Source organism: Pelophylax lessonae (genome assembly GCF_965119305.1).
Source record: "Pelophylax lessonae genome assembly, chromosome: 3".
NCBI classification, from domain to species: domain Eukaryota; kingdom Metazoa; phylum Chordata; class Amphibia; order Anura; family Ranidae; genus Pelophylax; species Pelophylax lessonae.
This window is the reverse complement of record NC_138770.1, coordinates 37940636-37962485: the sequence shown is the minus strand read 5'-3', so window position 1 is coordinate 37962485 and position 21850 is coordinate 37940636. Positions and strand designations below refer to the sequence as shown.

Here is a 21850-nt window from a genome sequence, read left to right as displayed (position 1 = left end):
CAAACACTATACCTTAGCACATATTCATTGGTGCATTCAGTTGAATCTTCCATTTCTGTTGGAATAGAACAGTCCGAATTAGTAATTTCTTCCATTGCTTGTTCAAGGACCTTCAGCCTTGCTTGGGCATCTGCTCCCTCCCTTTCCATTTGCAGAATATTTATTTGGGATTCCGTCTTTGCTTTGCCAGTTTTTCTCTGAGCTTCTATCTCTGCTTGGTAAGCTTTGGTCTAAGCTTCTATCTCTGCTTGGTCAGCTGCCTTCTCTGCTTGCCAAGCTTTGCTCGGAGCTTCTATCTGTGCTTGGCAAGCTACCATCTGTGCTTGGTGAGCTTTGCTCTGAGATATCTGCAGAATCTACTTCCTGTGCATCTGTGTAGTCCGAGGCATGGCGTATCTGTGTCGAGCTGCCTTCTCTGCTTGGCAAGCTGCCATTTCTGCTTGGTGAGCTTTGCTCTGAGCTTCTATTTCTGCTTGACAAGCTGCCATCTGTGCTTGGTGAGCTTTGCCATGAGATATCTGCAGAATCTACTCCCTGTGCATCTTTGTAGTCGCAGGCATGACACATATGTGTCAATTCAGCAATAAAAGAGTACCTAGAGCCTTGTGTAGACATTTTTCAAATTTTGCAAAAAAATTGCCTCTTTAAGAAGATCAACAGCAGCTTAGACAGGTGGGATAACACAGTCCAATGCAGAGAAACAGTTTTAAATATTCACAGATGACCTGCAGTAACTTGTGCGACCATGTGCTTTCACAAGATGGCGGATGGTACTGAGCTTGATTGCAGATTAAACATACACATCTACACAGCAGGCTGTAGGAATGCTACTACAGGTTTTGTCTATTCTCACTCCAATTGTTGTAATAGTGACTTATCCCTTACTGAGACCTCTATGCCTGGCCTGTATAAGCAGATATAATCACCACAGGCAATCTTTATCAGATAGCTGAACTCACCAAACACGTCTCTTCCATCAGTGTAGGTTTTATTGCAAGCAGGAGGTATAGCAGACAACAAAATGTGGCAGATGATTGAAAGATGATATTTGAAGGTCAAAACATGGTAATGTGTTCCCAGATGCGAGCAGATTGCATGAAAGGCCTAGACAGAAGTGGCCATCTCTTATTCCATCAAGACGGGAAACAGGAACAGGATATACATCATAAAGTGGGAGGGGACACATATAATAAAACAGAAAAGGGTGGTGCTGTAGCCAAAATAACCACAAGATATAAACATTACCATAACTACGCATAGCGTTACATTTTACACAATGAGTGTAACAGTACATCCAGGAATTCAGATGCACGGGGTCAGAAATATACTGTAAGTCTGTCACAGAGACTTTAAATGAGAGGCAGCCTGATTTCCATCTAACTGCATCACTAATTTGCTTCATAAATGTCCCCTGATGACTTCAGAGTGCCACTCAGCAAGCAGTGTAATTCAATTGCAGACACTTAAAGAGGTTGTAAACCTCCCCAAGAAAAATGTAAAAAATAAAAACCTGAAAGGTAAAGGCATAATGAGCTAGTATGCATCCCATACTAGTTCATTATGAAATACTTGCCTTAAAAGGAAGCCCCCGCAGCGCCAACGCACAACACTTACACAGCCGACATGTTAACACGTTTTCCTTCCGGGTTCGCGTACTCTGACCATCTAATCGTCCGGAGTCGCGTTGATGTCACTCCCGCGCATGCTCCCGGGAACCACCGTTCATGACACAAGGCCCTGAAGGAACGGCACGGGCAGTCATTCATTCAGAGCGCATGCGCTAGTGATGTCACTGGCTGCATGCAAAGTAAATGTTTAGGAGATATTTACAGTACTTTATTATAGGCTTACCTATAGGTACAAGTTACAGAGGAAGCTTTGCTTCCTCTTTAACCATCTCACATCAGTGGCTGTATCCATAGAGAACCTCATGTTGCCTGGTATTTTGATCCTTGCGTCCTGTGAATCCATGTAAATTTTTTATTTTTTTATTTTACAGCCAAACTGAAGAAAATGACACATGACAACAGATTATCAGGTTAGTAGGACGTTCATGCTTGATATGAAATGTCTTGGCTGAACATTTGTTGTTTTACATTCTAGATGATGTGAGAATATTTTGGCTTCTTCCACAATACTGCTGTATTTCGTTGGTTATACATTTTTAGGAATATATATTCTGAGTGCTCATGATTAGAATACAATATTTCCTAACTCTGACTTATAAATACTATTTCATGTGTGTATGAGGAATAAAATATTTTCGTTTCTCTCATAAAGATGTCAAAAAGGAACACAAAGAGACGATGAAAGAGACGTTCCAGAGGATTCCAGAATATAATTCCCGTGTGGGGGAGGCTGTTCATCTAAAGAAAAGATTCACCGAGTTATTCATGAGAAAGGGACACCAGAATAAAGAGGAAAAAGAACAAGAAATAAGGAGTTCAGTCAGAAGACATCTACAGATCATGGAGAGAAGATCTTCTGATGTATCCTCCGCAACCACAATCGAGGCCCTCTTTGACCCTGATGAAGATGGTTTCATCCCTAAGATTGTGGTGTTACAAGGACCTGCTGGGATTGGAAAAACAATGACCTCCAAGAAGATTATGCTGGACTGGGCCTCTGGGAATCTCTACCAAGAAAAGTTTGACTTTGTGTTTTATCTGAGCTGTAGAGAAATCAACACCATCCCTGGAAACATAAGCCTTGTGGGACTTTTATCCAGAGCCTGCAGACTGCAGAATTCAAATGACCTGGTGTCTATTCTGGAGGATCCTAAAAATCATAGAGGACTTCTCTTTCTAGTTGATGGCTTTGATGAACTGAGGTGGACTCTGGAGGAGGAATATGAGGTTTGTCTTGATATTTTTGAGGAAACCCACAAAGAAATAATTCTCCAAAGATTGCTCAGGAAACAGGTTCTCCGAAAATCTTCTCTGATCATCACAACAAGGTCACTGGCCATGGAGAAACTTAACACATTCATCGATGATTCTCGCTATGTAGAAATCCAGGGATTTTCAAGGGAAGACCGAGAAGAATATGTCCATAAATTCTTTGGAAATAAAGAAGATGCAGACAAGGTTCTCAGTATAATAAAAGCCAATGAAGTTCTTTATACCATGTGTGCCATCCCCATCACTTGCTGGATTGTCTGCACTATAATGAAACAAGAAATAAAAAAAGATTTGGATTTGATTCAATTTAAAACAGTGACTTCGATTTACCTCCTCTACCTGGAGGTTTTAATAAAGCATCATAGAAAAAAGAACCAGAATGTGGATGGGAATCCCAAGGCCTCACACACCTGTCTGAAGAAGCTGTGTGCTCTGGCCAATGAGGGAGTTTTGAAGCAACAAATCTTATTTGAGGAAGAAGATCTAGAAAGACATGGACTTTCTCTGTCAGAGGTGGAGTCTGTATTTCTGAATGAGAACATCTTTCATTGGGACGCTCGCACCCAGACCTGCTACAGCTTCATCCACCTGAGTGTACAGGAGTTCCTTGCTGCTCTGTATTACGGGCTGGATAATGATTCTGGAAATGAGGAAGGGACCTCTGAAGAGAGAGAAGACACTTCACTCCTGGAAATCTATAAAGAGGAATCCCTTTCAGAAATACTTTTTGAACATCAACATGTAGCTTTAGCTGTGCAGTTCCTGTTTGGTCTCTTAAACGAAAAGGAAGTGAAGGCGTTCACAAAGAGCACAGGCATCAACATCTCATTTCGAGCAATCTATGAAATACAAAAACGTGCTCTCAAGAAGAGCATTGATGGGCATTTTTCTATTTTTGCTATTTTCTGTCTCTATGAGACTCAGGATGAGGACTTCATAAGGAGAATGCTTTCTTCTTGTTCAGATTTGACGGTGTATAGCTATTATACCAATGTTATGAATGTGTACAGTAATTATTCCAAAGAACTCGTCTACTGCTTGAAGACTTTGAAGAGTGAATGTTTTCAGCGTTCAGAGTTCCATTATCTCTCTGTGGATCCAGAGTGCCAGAAAGTTCTATCTCCATTACTACACAGGTGTCAGGAGGTCAGGTAAGTGAGTATGAGAATATCATAACTGAATTCAGAAAAAGTCAGCTCAGTTTCCGCACCTTATAGGCTGTAATCCACAGGAACCTGTATACAGCTTAACAGTGATTTTCAGAAATGTTCTCCATGTATCACACTTGTTGGAAACTCGGGAAAGCTTATACCTTCCTCATCCTAAAATAGTGGTTACAGGTGGTCCCCGAGTTACGAACATCCGAGTTACGAACGACTCCTACTTACAAACGAAAGTTCAATGCCGGCCGCTTGTGCTCCACACTGGTCCCGGATACCGCCGAGCAGCCATCTTGCAGCTTCGGACACATCCCACACTGCATGGCATGGTCACAAGAGCCCCAGATAACACGACTGCACGCCCAGAAGCGCCCAGGGCTTCCCAGATCTCTGCACAGGCTGTAGTTACACTTAAAAATGCACTGTTTTGACTTACAAACAAACTCGACTTAAGAACAAACCTACAGTCCCTATAGTTTTCGTAACCCGGGGACCGCCTGTATAGACGTCTGGCGCTATTATCAGGGTCAAGGAAGCTGGACACTCAGCTGATGTAACCCTGTCTCCGGGTAGTCACATGGGCAAGAGTAAAGTATGTGAATCCGTTGGAATTAACTGGCTTTCTGCAGTAATTTTCCATACAATTTAAGTTGATCCTTATCTAAGTCACAACAATGGAAAACCACAATGTGCTTAAGCTGATAACACACAAACACTTCAAATTTCTCGTGTCTTTATTGAATACACTCATTAGGCATTCACAGTGCTGAAGCAAAAAGTAAGTGTACCTATAGACCAGGGATGTCACACTCCATTTCATCACGGGCATAATAAGCACTATGGTTGCCCTCAAAGGGCCAGTTGTATCTGTAAGACTAGATGTCCAGAGCACCCCACCTCCTTACATCCATTGTCAAGTGCACCCCCCCCCAACCATCAGACGTCAAGAGTCCCTCATCCTTCCTTACATCAAAGAGCTCCCCCTTACCTTGTGCTGCTGCCAGGAAGAAGCTGGGGTGGAGCTGGGAAGCAGAAAGTGCAGAGTCTGGAGTCTGGAGGAGGACTAGAGGAGGGATGGAGTCTACTGAATGCTAAGACCAGGGGAAGTGGAGAGGAGGGGGTGCTGCAGCTGCACAGAGAGGTGCATGATCTGTAGGAAGGGTTCTGTCTTTCTCTCTGTTGCGGATCTGGTGAGATGGGGAAAGGGGGAGTAGATAGCAGCCTCTTTGTGGCTACATGGGGAAGTGCAGGATCTGGTGGAGAAGTTCTGTCCTCCTCTATGCTGCTGACTGCTGAGACAAGGTGGGGGCAACAATAAAGGGGTTGCCGCAGCTGCAGGAGAAGTGCGAGGGCCACATGAAATGGCCTTGAAGGCTGAATTCGGCCCCCAGGCCTTGTGGTTGACATGTGTGCCATAGTCTATAAGGTTCAACAAAAGCTAATTGGAGTCAGTAGTTTGCACACCTCGAGTTCAATTAATTAAATTAATTTGGAGGTGTGGTTTAGAGCTACCCTGATTGATAAAAGACACTCAGACATTTTAAGATTTCTGTTCATAAGAGGCATCAGCTGATGTGAATCCTATCTCACAAAAAGGAGCTCTCTGAAGACACAGTGAAGAGTAGTTGCTCTGCATAGAGCTGGAAAGGGATACAAAGCAATCTCAAAGTGTTTAGGCATCCATCAGTCAACAGTTAGACAAATTGTCTATGAATGACAAGAGTGAAGGAATGAATAAAGAGTTTAGTACTGTAGCTACTTTTCCTAGAAATGGGCGCCCAACCAAGATGACTCCCAAGGTACAATGCAGAATCCTCAATGAGGTAAAGAAGAACTCATAAGTAATAGCTTAAGTCTTGAAGATATCACTAGAACTGGGGACTAGGGGACCAAATACCACCAAAAGAAAGCTCTATTTGTGGCAAAAAAAGGACATCAATTTTATTTTGACCACGCAATTTTCCGTTAAAGTAACGCATCGTAAAAAGTGGCCTGGTCATTAAGGGGGCATGTTTTTCCGCTCCAGAACTGGTTAATAGGGCTTGTAGTTTGGGTTAGAACATTTCCCCTGTTTGGGAGTTCTGCTGCGAACCAAACAGGGGGGTGTTCGGCCCATTCCTAAGTGCAAGTAAATGGAAATAGGCAGCAAAGCAAGATTTCAGCATGACTAATATTGAAGTTTGGAGAAAACATGATTTTATGGGAAAACATGAAAATGGTTTATTATACATAGAGAATCGAGCAAACGTATTTTCACCCAGTTTGGGGTCACATCTTCTTTAACCACTTTACCACCGGAGGATTTTGCTGTCTTACGTCCAGGCCACTTTTTGCGATTCGGCGCTGTGCGAATTTAACTGAAAATTGCGCGGTCGTGCGACGCCGTACCCAAACGAAATTTACGTCCTTTTTTTCCCACAAATAGAGCTTTCTTTTGGTGGTATTTGATCTTCTGTGCGATTTTTACTTTTTGCGCTATAAACAAAAAAAGAGCGTTTATTTTGAAAAAATAACAATATTTTTATATGAAATTCCCCCCAAAAAATGTAAAAATCAAATTTTTTTAAAATTTTTGGCCAATTTGTTTTATGCTACATGTTTGGTAAAAAAAATCACGATAAGCGTATTTTGATTGGTTTGCACAAAAGTTATTGCGTTTACTAACTACGGGAAAGATTTCTGTCATTTTTGGTGTTTTTTTTTTTAACGCGTAATGGCGGCGATCTGCGATTTTTTTTGCTGGACTGCGACATTGCGGCGAACAGATCGGACCCTTGACTGACATTTTTGACACTTTTTGGGGTACCAGTGACATTACTACAGTAATCAGTGCTATAAATATGCACTGTTACTGTAAAAATGACACTGACAGGGAAGGGGTTAATTTTATTGGAGAGGGAGGGGTTAATGTATGCCTGGTGCTTACTAACGTGTGGGGGGGAGGTGAATGACTGACACAGGGACAGATCGCATATGTTCAGCTATGCTGAACACTGCGATCTGTCACTCCCTGTCACTTAGGAGATCCGCCCGCTCTGTTTACACAAGCGGGCGGATCTCCTCACTCGATTGCCGCCGCTCCTCCCCTGGCCCGACTCCCGCTGTGACTGAAAACAGCGGGAGCGCGAGCGCCGCCTACAGGGGGAGGAGTCCAGCGAAGTAGGTCTACGTCGCTGGACGGTGTCGAGTCACATTGCTGCAGTAGCAGCAATGTGAGCAGTGGCCAAGTGGTTAAATGCTGTTTGTGACATTGTGCATTAAATGTTGGTTGTTATATTGTCCTAGTCAGAAGTAATATTCTTGGTGGTCATTGTTATGTCATTGTTTTCTTTTAGGTTTGTAAAGTGTACATTTCATAGACAATGTGGTGAAAGTTATCCAGGAGAGGGCAAAGTAGAAGATGAAGAAGGATCCTCCTCTTCTGAAATTGAACCTGCTAATCTTTGCTTTCTGATTAACCCAGAGAGTAAAATACGGGATTTAGGGTAAGAGAAATCTGTGATCATGCAGTGATCGAAAAATGTGATATCTTGCAATTGTTCTCTCACTTGGATTCTTAATGTCCTCCCTAATGACTTCCCTTGGATGATTTATAACTAAAACAATTGGAATTGGTTCAGATGTGTTAATATAAGGTTAAAATATTTTTATTAATGTAAAAAAAATTATAACAATAAGTAAATCAAATATTACAGACAATTCAGATGTATAGAATCCAAAATTTGAAGACAAATAAAATCCGACAACATGAAACATTATTGGAATTCAACAAAAACTGTTTCATATTAAATAATTGGGAACCATGGAGCCATACAAATGCAGAGTTAAAGAAACACGTTATACCAGAGAAAGATTTTGGCTATCCCTCATAAGGAGATGTAAAAGAGAAAACAAGAGAAATGAAAAAACTGTCAGGCATCAAATGAAAAGGTCTGTAAGGAAAAAAAAAAGAATGAATCATTTTCGAGTATAAGCGGGTAAAGTAAGAGAAAGAGAAAAAAAAAGGAGAGAGGGGAAAAAAAAGAGAGAAAGACAGAAGAGAGGAAAAGTATGGAGGATATATCAGGAAAGATAATAAGCTATAAGTAATGCACAGCAATAAACACTATGCAGTCCTACAAAATAACTTTGCCTCTCTCTCTTAACTGAAACTTGAGACTGAGCCATCTGAGCAGAGCAGGCAGGGAGAGAGCCATTCCTCTAATGTGGGTGTCAATTACAGCTTGAGCTACTGAGCTTTGTACACAGGATGATTTGTATGTACAGGGGAAAGGTAGTGTCGCAATCTAGAGTCAGGCTTGGGGACCAGTTGCTATAGCAGTAGCGAGGCACCCACCAACCAGCTGGGTAAGTACAGAAGAAGGTCATCCCTGTGGATGATGTAGGCTTGCCCGAGGTGCAGAGTCTAAGTACAAACCAGTTTTCACTAGAGCTTCTAATAGTGGAGATAGGTTTTGCGGAGTGCTGGTACCAGGTCACAGTGCGACTCCTCAGGATCACCCCACCAGGAGGTGACAAAGCCGGGATCCAGTAGCAGATATAGAAGGTAGGGATAAGCAGAAGCATAGTCAGTAAACAAGCCAAAGGTCAGTAATGAGTGGTTGCAGGTTGTGATCAAGCAGAAGTGTTGTTGAACAATCAAAGGGTCTGTAACAAGTGATAGTGAAGATACGAATTGCAGCCGGACTGACAATAGCAAGATATTGGCTGATGGGAGCGCAATAATCTGGCAAACAGGAAGTGCAAAAGCATGGCTTTGATAGGAAGTTTATGGGAGGAGCAAAGACTTCAAGGTTCAAGAAAAACAAGGTTCAAGGCAGAATTATTTAAGGAATTGTCCAGGAAGCTGTCCAGCATTCCAGGTTCACATCTGGTCCCTGACAGGTAGATAAACATACAGAAAAAAAATTATAGATTTATTACCTGGTATGAAATGAAGCTGAAATTGTTATAAATACAGTATCTCACAAAAGTAAGTACAACCCTCACATTTTTAAATATATTTTATTATATTTTTTCATGTGACAACAATGAATAAATTACACTTTGCTACAATGTAAAGTAGTGAGGAGACTAGACTCTCCTCACCTACTATTACTGTCTATTAATGTACGTGTGTCTTCAGAATAAGATTTCACCGGACTCTCCTCACCTACTATTACTGTCTATTAATGTACGTGTGTCTTCAGAATAAGATTTCACCGGACTCTCCTCACCTACTATTACTGTCTATTAATGTACCGTGTGTCTTCAGAATAAGATCTCACCGGACTTTCCTCACCTACTATTTCTGTCTATTAATGTACTGTGTGTCTTCAGAATAAGATCTGACCAGGCTCTCCTCACCTACTAATACTGTCTATTAATGTACCGTCTGTCTTCAGAATAAGATCTCACCAGACTCTCCTCACCTACTATTACTGTCTATTAATGTACCATGTGTCTTCAGAATAAGATCTGACTAGACTCTCCTCACCTACTATTACTGTCTATTAATGTACGTGTGTCTTCAGAATAAGATTTCACCGGACTCTCCTCACCTACTATTACTGTCTATTAATGTACGTGTGTCTTCAGAATAAGATCTCACCGGACTCTCCTCACCTACTATTACTGTCTATTAATGTACCATGTGTCTTCAAAATAAGATCTGACCAGATATTTTTTACTTTCTGCTATAAAACATTCCCAATAAAATAAATTTTTTTTATCAGTTTAGGCCAATTTGTATTTTGCTATATATTTTTGGTAAAAAACAAATCCCAAAAAGCGTATTTTAAAAGGTGTCTTCAAAATAAGATCTGACCAGAGTCTCCTCACCTACTATTACTGTCTATTAATGTACGTGTGTCTTCAGAATAAAATTTCACCAGACTCTCCTCACCTACTATTACTGTCTATTAATGTATGTGTGTCTTCAGAATAAGATCTCACCGGACTCTCCTCACCTACTATTACCAGAGTTGTATAAAGTACTCGAAACCCATACTTGAGTAAAAGTACAAGTGCTCGATCAAAAAGTGACTTGAGTAGAAGTGGAAGTGCTCGATCAAAAAGTGACTTGAGTAGAAGTACTAAAGTATTCAACATTTTTGTACTTAAGTATTGCAAGTAGTTTTTTTAAAAATGTTGCTACTCAAGTACTGAAAGTAAAATATCGGAGTAGAAGTATTGAAATCATCGAAAAAATGTAGTGAAGTAAAAGTGGAAGTAGGAGAAAAAAATTCTACTCTAGGAAAGTACAGATACCGCCTTTCGGTACTTAAGTACAGTAGTGAAGTAGTTCTACTTAGTTACTTTACATCTCTGACTATTACTGTCTATTAAGGCACTTTTCCACTGCAAGTACCGGCTCGGCTCTACTCGGCCCTGCTTGGCCCGGTTTGCTATTCCACTGCTGGTACCGCATGGTATAGTGTCGGAACGGTTCGGTACGGTACGGTATAGGTTTGCTTTTCCACTAAAGTAGTACTAAAGTTAAGTGGGTGGGATAACAACGGGTGGGTGGGATTCTCTGACCAATCGGTGGCTAGTAGTGACTGCATGCAAAGGATTGTGGGATATGGTACCAGTTTGGTACCTGTTGGAACCACAATCGAGTAGGTACTTTTTTTTCAGAGCCGTACCGTACCGTTCGGTTCCATGCAGTGGAAAAGCAAACCTATACCGTACCGAACCGTTCCGACCCTATACCATGCGGTACCAGCAGTGGAAAAGCACAAAAGCGTGCCGAACCGGTACGGTTCCATGCAGTGGAAAAGCGCCTTTAATGTACCATGTGTCTTCAAAATAAGATCTGACCAGAGTCTCCTCACCTACTATTACTGTCTATTAATGTACGTGTGTCTTCAGAATAAAATCTCACCAGACTCTCCTCACCTACTATTACTGTCTATTAATGTACCGTGTGTCTTCAGAATAACATCTCACCAGACTCACCTCGCCTACTATTACTGTCTATTAATGTACCGTGTGTCTTCAGAATAAGATCTCACCAAACTCTCCTCACCTACTATTACTGTCTATTAATGTACCGTGTGTCTTCAGAATAAGATCTGACCAGGCTCTCCTCACCTACTATTACTGTCTATTAATGTACCGTGTGTCTTCGGAATAAGATCTGACCAGAGTCTCCTCACCTACTATTACTGTCTATTAATGTACCGTGTGTCTTCGGAATAAGATCTGACCAGAGTCTCCTCACCTACCATTGCTGTCTATGTTAATATTTTCTACAAAATGTAAATAAAATTAGGTTAGTATTTTAAGAGTGTCTATCCATGGTCATTATGTGTTCTTGTTCAGGAAAATCCATGTGACCCAACTTCTGGTGTGTAGGACATTAATTTACAGGTCTGTATGTAAACCATAACATTACACAGAAGTCTCCTATCTATTTAAATATATTTCCCAGGGAACCTTGCCATGAAATCTTCCCATCAGCAGTATGTACACGAGGTGAACACATCTACCCTCCATGATGATGACACCCATGAAACTGAAACAGTGCTTTCCATAGGTCTGATTTCCGGTTCAGAAATGGTAATGTGATTGATTGTAGCATTCACTAGGTACAGATAACACTTATTTTTGCAAACTCTTTGTTTTCAACTTCATGATCCACCAAAAACAGGAAGGCAGAAAATAATAAGCATATGTGACAAAATGATAAACGGTGCACAAAGCAACCTTGTTACACTTTTTTTGTAAATCACGTCCTACTTATATTGATGTAATATAATATGTGTCTATATTTGTCTCTGCAGTCTGCATCAATGTGGTGTGACTTCTTCATGCTGGGAGGTTTTCAATTCTGTTCTTATTACAAACAAGTCTCTGACCAGACTGGAATTATCATACAACAATCTGCAGGACTCTGGAGTAAAACATTTGTGTGAGGGACTCGGACATCCAGGCTGTACCCTGCAGGAGCTGAGGTGAGAACTAAGCTGGCCATACATTATATAATTTTCTTATTCAATTTATTTTACATTAAAGCCCCGTACACACGTAGCGATTGTCGGCCGTAAATATTCGGCCGCCGAACGATCGGCCGCTTGTCGACTTGTTAGTATGATGCTTCCGACAGCCGACTCCGACTTTTCAGCCGAACAGAATCGGGTGTGCAGGCATTAAAATTTTTGTTGGCCAACACCAGAACGGCCGATTGTTCGCCAATCAGTACAGAATTCGGCCAACAAACAGCAGATTAGCAAGACTGGGCATGCTCAGAGAAGAAAAAATACATGGAAAGTTAACCATCACATGACATCACTTCTGCAGTCGGCTGTTGTTGGCCGACAAAATTCGTGTGCAGTTTTTTGCAGTTTTCAGCCGACAGGACAGCACCGGACAAAAGACGGCCGATCGTTCGGCCGACATTCGGTACGTGTGTACGGGGCTTTACTTTCATCTATGTAGTGCAAGGTCCAAACTTAAGTCCCGTACACATGATCAGATTATCGAACGATCTGTCATCCGTTTTTTGTGGCATGCTAGTCTGATGTGGAAAGTGAAGAGGTTATTTTCATACGAATTTTCCCGTACGACAGAATTCTACTTCAGAAGTGATGTCATGTGTTGGATTGCTTTGTATGTGTTCTTTCATCTCTGAGCATGCCTAGTCTTGCTCTCAAGATTTTTTTCCGTCAAAATCTTTACTAATGAGACGAAAATCGGACGTTGATTTGACTGACGACAAAAATTTTATAGCCTGCACATCAGGATTTTGTCAGTCGAAAAGTCGGAGTTGGCTGTCGAAAGCACCATACTAACAATCCGAAAATCGACAGATCAGTCGTCTGACGAATTTTCCCTACAGATTTTCTTATCGTGTGTACGGGCCTTAACACTCCACTCTCCTGCGCTTGAAGGTGCAAAGACTCAGGACTTAAATGTTAGTTTTCCAAGATAGCGCTTGCCTTGCTGCCCTCTCAAGACTGGAGATGTCCAGTGAGCTGAAAACAAGGAAAAAAAAACAGAGGGTGCATCGGCCTAGCGCATTACCTCAAACACAAGGTTGAGGTAATGCGCTAGGCCAGTGCACCCTCTGTTTTTTCTTTCATGTAGTGCAAGGGCCTGTCTGATTGCAAACACATTGAAAGTGTTTAGCTTTGACTTAATATTATATGGTTTTGGTAGATTTAAAGGAAAAGCGCACAATGTTTAAGATGTACACCATCCTACAGACAACAAGGTAACAATACCTCAATGTTGTCTTATACTTGTAGAGCTGTGTCATACAAGCCAGATTGTGAATCATACATCATACATGTATACCAATTTGTGAATTATACATATACAGTATAAGAAGTATGTATAAGCTGCTTGCCTACCACATACCTTTCTGACTTCTGCTTATAATACCTTTTCAAACTGGTGAGTCTGAAAGCAGTCTGTGCTTCACAAAACAACCTCCCAGGCAGCTAAGCAATTGATACATTTCTCAGGGGCAGCCAGTTAATTCTTTCTCTGTCAAAACAATGTCTCAGCAAAGCATTACCTTATTAGTAGGTACCAAAGATGCTTTTTCCCAAAAAACTGCATGACCACCACTCCACTAACCACTCTCATGAATTAACCAGACATGACACCAACTGGAGTTTAATGTCCATAGCAGCCTTTCATTTACCAAATATAAATAACATATTAAAAACGTATTAGCATTTTAACATATTAACACACAGACAGTATTCCCAGGGGCCCCAAGGTCCTTATGTGCATACACTTCAAGTACCTGTGAAACACCATGATAGGCCTCCAGCCGCAGAAAACAGCGGCTCAGAGACAAACCAGTATCACGGGTACCATCATCCATAATAATGGGAGCCATTCCAAGACGGGTCCCTACAAAACTTACCTTTGTGCACCTAATCATGACACATCCAAGGACCTCGTGCCCTGCCAGCCGCTATGACAAATCACAAAAACCCATAACTGATAAATAGCAAAGACCAAATTGCCATTAAAACGATTTACTCTAAGGGAGGGAGGGTGGTAAGTTGTCCCCTCCAGGCTCTCTCCCGATTGACTCCTCCCAACTATTTCCTACGCTCCCAAATCTTGAAGCCTCTCCTGCTCCTCACTTTCTACTGATATGGTAAGTCTACCACTTTAATTACCTTTCCTCACCCAACTCCTCTAATGTCCAAACCACTTTCTACCCAGTCATGCCAGCCCTGCGTCTAGGCTTCTGTTTTTTACTCTGGGCCTAACTTTCTGTATAAGCTGAAACACAGCACGTGAAGGAGGTAACAGCAGGAGACACTTGGCTGCATTATACGCATCTTAGTCCTTACACGTTGTCCCAAAACTTCAGCTCCCGGTCACAGCAATTGTTTCCCTCACCGAAGGTCAGTACATTGTGCCTGCCACCTCTCAGGACAATATGCCTACTTATCTCTGAGCACACCAAGCTTTCTCACCTCAGCAAATTGCAGAGGTGACTAGTTAATTCCTTCCCATCAACACTGTTCCACAGCTGCAATCTAACATGGCAATTAACTCTAACTTAGCCAGTGTCAGGTATGAATGCCTTTGCACTACCATTCATCCCAAAGTCTGTCAATTTCAGCATACCAGCCAATGTAACTAACTTTGTTTCTGAAAAAAAAAGCCATGTCACAGTTTGTAGGGCTATGTACACACTGCTCCGACACGGAAGTTGCACGAGTTCTGATCCGAATTTGCCCTGTGACTTAATTTCTGACTTCCATGAACAGGATCTGACTTTGAGTCTGGTATGAACCTTGAGGGGGAACCCAAGCCAAAAATAATAATAATAAAAAAAAAAACGGCATGGGGTCCATGCCAAAATATAAACCACACCCTTATCCAAGCATGCAGCCCGGCAGGTCAGGAAAAGTAGGTAAGAACCCCCCTCCTGGACCATACCAAGCCACATGCCCTCAGCATGGGGGGGGGGGTGGGTGCTATGGGGCAGAGAGGCTCTGCAACCCCCACCCCAAAGCACCTTGTCCCTATGTTGATGGGGACAAGGGCCTTTTCCTGACAACCCTGGCTGGTAGCTGTGGGCGGTCTGCAGGCAGGGGATTATCATCACGAGAGGGCGGGGTCCCTGTGTGACATCCCCCAGATGGCCACGACCCTTGGCTATATAAGAAATAGCAGACACAGACCTGACATTACAGCAGGAGGCAGCATTAGAGGACGACCGGATCAGCGGAGGAAGAAGTATTCGGCGGAGAGAGAGAAGAAGCTGAGGGAGAAGAACCAGGAGAATAAGTGAAGGGAGAAGACCGGAGGAAGAAGACACAGAGCTACAAGGGGAGAAATTCTTCATTTTTAATAAAGGACTTTCCAAGACCGTCTCTTGTTTTTTGTAACACTACACTTTTTTTTAGGTGAATGGGTAGGGGTACAATGTACCCCATACTTAGTCACACAGGGGGGTGGGATCTGGAGTCCCCCTTGTTAAAGGGGGCTTCCATATTTTTAAAAGCCCTCTGCTTGCAAACCCTCACAACTACTGGCCAGGGTTGTTGGGAAGAGGTCCTTGTCCCCATCAACATGGGGATAAGGTTCTTTGGGTTAGGGGGCAAAAAGCCCCCCACCCTCCCTAAAGCACCCACCCCCTATGTAGAGGGAATTCCAGTCGCATTCCACAGGTTGGATCGCTTAAGATGATGATCAGAATTGGATGCAACTTACACTCAAATCAAATGGGCTGAAATTGTGCCCAAGTCAGACCAAGGTAGTGCAGAGAGCATTTTCAAAGTCGAAACGACACAAGCCGGGTCATATTAGATGGCTCTAATAGAGAATCATTGATTTTGACATGTAATGCGACTTGTGCTCTGGAAGTGTGAACCGGCCCTTAAAAAACACACTTTGCAAAGAGCTCCCCAAAACAGGTGTCACTAAGTTCGATGACAATCCTGAAAACTACAGAGGATGGAAATTCACCTTAAGGCTGAGCTCACACTATTGTGTTTGCTCAGACACGACTATTGTGTTTGCTCGGACACTCATTTGAATGGGCTGCTGTGCCCTCACTTTCCGAAGAAAAAAGGTGCATGCACCTTTTAAAAATGCAGCTACAGTGAAACCTCATGGTCTTTTTGACCATATGATTTCCCTGCAGTTCCCGCGCATGCAAATGTACTGTGGGCTGAGATGCGTGGGGTTGCCATTCAGAGCGAATGGCAGCTGCACACGTCTTGTAAGAGCAGCACGATATGGCTGCGGGTGTTTGCAGGTGTGGGAACAGGTGCGATTATCACACCTGCAGACAGCCCACAGACTGCGGGCAAGTGAGATCTTAGCGTAAAAGCCAGTTAACTAGGTGTCACAACTATAGAAGGACTAGATCTGTTTATCAGATGGCAAGGTCTTCAATCTGCTGAATATATTAAAAGGCTCAAAGCTGCTCACAGTGGCAACCCTACCGCAGGTCTTAACATTGCTTGGGACAGACTTGAGTGTAGCTTCAGCAGCCCAGAAGCCATTGAGGATGCTTTATTTAAAGGGTTGCAAAGCTTGTGGATGGGGCCTACTACGCCCTAAGTGGGGACCCTTTGTGAACAAGCTTGCTAATGCCCGGGAACTAGGCAAAGCCTGTGTTTATATGTAGTGTGGGAGGTGCTTGTACTAGTGGAAGGCATAGATCTATGTCCCTGCTTTGCAAGAGCACAGGATCCATGCCTTCCTTACTGGCAGAATGGTGATCTACCTTGTTTACATAGGCAGATGGCCATTCTGCCTGTGTCCTTATTGACTAGCAGGTGCCAGCTGACATCAGGTCTGCAGGACCTGGTAATCAGCTCCTGCTGTGTATAATCACAGTGGGAGTGAGCCTCTGGCGGCGTGCATTTGCGCCAGATACCCAGGAATGCAGGATCACGTACAGGGGTGTAGAATCACAGTGGGAGTGAGCCTCCGACAGCATGCATTTGCGCCAGATGCCTGGAAATGCAAGATCATGTACAGGGGTGGATTGACCATTGTGGCATATCGGACGCTGCCCGAGGGCCCGGGGCCAAAATGGGACCCACCACTGACTGTGTTGCCCAAAATACAGAGTGGACACATGGAAAAAGAGCTCTGCTGACCCGATCTTCAGGTTTCCTGGGTAGCTGCACACTCCTCACTCTGCTCTCCCTCCTCATTTGGGACTACAAGTAGAAGAGCCGTAAATACACCTGCTATCACATCGATCCAGCCGGTCACTGTCTACTGTAGCCCTGCAGCTGCAGCACAGATGCCTCTGTGATCTTTCCCGCACTCCCCCCTCCTCTCCTTGTGCTTGATGATGGAGGTGAAGTCCGCTCTAGCCAGCTACTGTCTCTGCTGGTCTTCCAGCCACTACACTGTGCTTCTCTGATCCTTCTCATGCTCTCCCCCTTCTCAGGCTTGATACCAGAGGTCACTGCACTGGCTCCTTTTCAGCCTTACAGCCAGCATAACTCCCGTCCCTACATTCTCTGCATGCCTGGTGCTATGAATCTCCCTGAGTTCCCTCAAACACCACAATAGGAGAGGGGGCACATGAAGCGCACCTGTCTTCCTCAGCAGTAGCCTGGTCTGTCATTACAATTTCTATCCCTGCTACCCACATTCTGCTGCACCTGCGATTTCTGGGGGTAAGACAAAGGGGAAGCGAGCGGCGAGTACATCTGGCTCCCTTGCCGGCCTGACTGACCACAACTCACAAATGCAGTGGCGGCTGGTGCTCAAAGTTTTTGGGGGGGGGGGCGCAAACCAGACTTGTATAAAGTACTCGAAATTTCTACTTGAGTAAAAGTACAAGTGCTCGATCAAAAAGTGACTTAAGTAGAAGTGGAAGTGCTCGCAGAAAAAGTTACTTAAGTAGAAGTACTAAAGTATTCAACATTTTTTTTACTTAAGTATTGCAAGTAGTTTTTTCAAAAAATTTGCTACTTAAGTACTAAAAGTAAAAAGTACCAGTAGTTTTGAAAAAAAATTTCTACTCAAGTACTGAAAGTAGAAGTACAAGTACTGTGTTATGTAGTTATTAAAGAAAGAAGTCAAAAGTTTGAACATCATATTGTTTTTTATTATTTCAAATGATTTATTCAAATGATTAACCTAAAGGACAATCACAATTCCTTAGGCTGTAACTTTTTGTAAACAAAAAACAGATAAAGTATGTCCCTCCCTTCCCCTTTTAAAGCATCCACCTTTTAAAGCCAGGGGTGGTCTCCTTCCTGAGCTTCCTCACTCTCACAGCCAGGCAGATCACTTGAAGTTGAAGGGCCCTAAGGGGTGGAGTCTGAGTGACACAACACGTTTAGAGGCGGAGACCTCGAGCGGGAAGACGGCAGCACGGCTCCTCCAGTGCGGTCTTAACTTGATGATCATGACAGTGATTCCGCGGGCCGCGGCGCGAGCGAGGCTGTGGGATTGATTTAATTGAGTTGTGCTGCCTACTGCTACACGCTACCTACTACTACTACTAAATTGTGAGTCAGTATATTTTATTTCATTTTTATATATAAAAGCGGTATTGTTGAGCACTACTAGCCACTAGATCTCCTGGCTGTCACTTTGTCACATGTTGGGGAATCACAGCGACTTGGCTCCAGAAGTGGCGGGTGTCCCCGTCATCCTGCCAGGGCCGCCAAGAAGTTCATCACCTAATCTTAAGTTATTAATATCTTATGAGCAGAGGACCTATGAGATTGAGAATTGAAATAATGAAATATATATGGGTTTTTGAACCAGTGCAGTCAGTGCCAGTGCCACAGTGCCACCCAGACGCTATCCACCAGTGCCACCACCATTAAGTGTGTTGGTCGGTCACTCGAGCACTGAAGGAGGTGGGAGCATCTGACAAGTGAAGTGACAATTTAGATTTGCACACTGGAATTCATTTATGGACTTTTCGTTATAGATAGGTTTACACACTTCAACTTGTTGCACGCACCTGACCTAACTTATTTCATAACTTATTTTATTGTGATTTTATTGTCATATTTTATATGAATTGAATTTACTGTTACATTGTGGGAATAATTATTTTCACTGCATTTAGGCTTTAGCACATTCATGTCACTTTATTTTTGATTCTGTGTGGAGTGTGGGCAGGGCACTGGGGGCAACGATGATATTATATCGATTGCACAGGCACTTTATTCGCACAGCCAAGTTGTGTTTTTTAGTAGTTTCTTGATGCACTTTAAGCTCTGTAGCACCATTTATTTGTTTGTTTCATATTTTCTTTTTATTGGAAAGATTTGGTATAGCAGCTTTTATTATACACAGCCTTTATTTTCGTATGCGCTGATTTACAAATGACATTATACACATTTTTTTGAGCTTTATGCAACCTGCCATCTACTGTTCTGGCAGTGGTAATTTTTTGAAAGTAACGAGTAACTATGCAGCACAAAAAAAAAATACTTGAGTAGAAGTATCGAAATCATCGAAAAAATGTAGTGAAGTAAAAGTAGAAGTAGGAGAAAAAAATTCTACTCTAGGAAAGTACAGATACCGCATTTCGGTACTTAAGTACAGTACTTAAGTAGTTCTACTTCGTTACTATACATCTCTGGCGCAAACAGAAAAATGAGTGACCAGTGTGCCCCCAATCAATGCAGAGTGCCACAGCTTGCCCCCAATCAATACAGAATGCCACAGCATGCCCCCAATCAATGCAGTGCGCCACAGCATGCCCCCCAATCAATGCAGTGCGCCACAGCATGCCCCCCAATCAATGCAGAATGCCACAGCGTGCCCCCCAATCAATGCAGAATGCCACAGCGTGCCCCCCAATCAATGCAGAGTGCCACAGCGTGCCCCCCAATCAATGCAGAGCGCCACAGCATGCCCCCCAATCAATGCAGAGTGCCACAGCATGTCCCCCAATCAATGCAGAGTGCCACAGCATTGTCCCCAATCATTGCAGAGCACCACAGCGTGCCCCCCAATCAATGCAGAGTGCCACAGCATGCCCCCCAATCAATACAGAATGCCACAGCATGCCCCCAATCAATGCAGTGCGCCACAGCATGCCCCCCAATCAATGCAGTGCGCCACAGCATGCCCCCCCAATCAATGCAGAATGCCACAGCGTGCCCCCCAATCAATGCAGAATGCCACAGCGTGCCCCCCAATCAATGCAGAGTGCCACAGCGTGCCCCCCAATCAATGCAGAGCGCCACAGCATGCCCCCCAATCAATGCAGAGTGCCACAGCATGTCCCCCAATCAATGCAGAGTGCCACAGCATTGTCCCCAATCATTGCAGAGCACCACAGTGTGCCCCCCAATCAATGCAGAGTGCCACAGCATGCCCCCCAATCAATGCAGAATGCCACAGCGTGCCCCCCAATCAATGCAGAGTGCCACAGCGTGCCCCCAATCAATGTAGAGCGCCACAGCGTGCCCCCCAATCAATGCAGAGTGCCACAGCGTGCCCCCCAATCAATGCAGAGCGCCACAGCGTGCCCCCCAATCAATGCAGAGTGCCACAGCATTGTCCCCAATTATTGCAGAGCGCCACAGCATTGTCCCCAATCATTGCAGAGCGCCAAAGCATTGTCCCCAATCATTGCAGAGCGCCACAGCAGGCCCACAATGCAGAGTGCCACAGCGTGCCCCCCAATCAATGCCGAGCGCCACAGCGTGCCCCCAATCAATGCAGAGCACCACAGCATGCCCCCAATCAATGCAGAGCACCACAGCATGCCCCCAATCATTGCAGAGCGCCACAGCATTCTTCCCCCCCGAGACCAATGCACTTACCTGGCGGCGGCTTCCTCTTCAGTCCCGGCGGCGGCTTTTCCTCACTCTGTCCCCCGGCGCGTCTCCACGAGTACTTCCGGTCCCGCCTCCTCCTCGGCCAATGGCAAGGGCTTTGCCTTGCGGCCAATCAGGAAGCGCGTATCGGACGCTCTTCCTGATTGGCCAGGAGGAGGATCGGTGTGGCAATAGCGAATTTTCATTCGCTATTGTCACACAATGGGTGGAGTCGGGACGCACTGCTCTGCGCCCCGGGTCCACCCTTTGCATCGCCCTATTAGAGCCTCTGGCTCTAATCAGGTGATGTTAAAAAAAAATCCCCATTAAGCTCCATGCGCCCGCCGCCCTGCCTGCAGATTAGGGGGTCGGACGCATGAATGGGGGGGGGGGGGGGGCGGCGCCCCATATACACCGGCCGCCACTGCACAAATGGCTGGCAGTAAAACACTTTGAAAAAAAAATTATTTTCTGTGATTCTGAACTATGCATGCCCAGTCTGAAGCCAGCCAATTAGAGAACTGCTGGGCTCAAGCCTTTAGATCAGGAAGTAAGATGTAGCTTAAATTCACACAATCCCCACCACACAAGTAGAAATTGAACTCAGCAGTTTACTAATCGGCTGGCTCCAGCACGGAAGGGCAGTTCTTGGAGACCTTCACATAACATCCTCCTGCAATTGCACCTGCCGTGCTCTGTGACTGCAGTGTCCGGATCACAGATTGAGGTAAAGAGCCAATGATCAGCAGAGCCAATCACAGCTGATCACGATAAACAGAAGACGGTTATTGGCTTTCCTTTCCTCACGCTGACAGCATGAGGGAGGAAGGAAGAAGAGAGCCGATAACAGGCTTATGTGAAAGGGAAATCTGCACTGATAATCAGGACACTGATTATCAGTGTAGTCCCAACAATGCCCACCAGTGCTGCCAATCTGTGCCACTTACCAGTGTCCATCAGTACAGCCTCATCAGCGTACATCAGTGAAAGAGAACAATTACCTGTTTTCAGAATTTAATAACAAACTATGAAATTTTTTTTTTTTTTTTTTAATTTTTGGTCTTGTTTGTTT

The 21850-nt window shown here is 43.9% G+C and overlaps 2 protein-coding genes across 2 annotated transcripts in view; one reads left to right on the top strand and one right to left on the bottom strand.

Annotated features, from left to right (window-relative positions):
- Positions 1-21850, bottom strand: part of LOC309550283 (uncharacterized protein) — a 1519274-nt gene that overhangs the window by 511901 nt on the left and 985523 nt on the right.
- Positions 1-21850, top strand: part of LOC309549995 (NACHT, LRR and PYD domains-containing protein 3-like) — a 56108-nt gene that overhangs the window by 15375 nt on the left and 18883 nt on the right. Inside the window, exons 3-6 of the mRNA XM_082250469.1 lie at positions 2000-2038; positions 2281-4051; positions 7396-7545; positions 11827-11997. Of these exons, the coding sequence (XP_082106595.1) occupies positions 2000-2038; positions 2281-4051; positions 7396-7545; positions 11827-11997 (2131 nt within the window). The remainder of the gene's footprint in view (positions 1-1999; positions 2039-2280; positions 4052-7395; positions 7546-11826; positions 11998-21850) is intronic.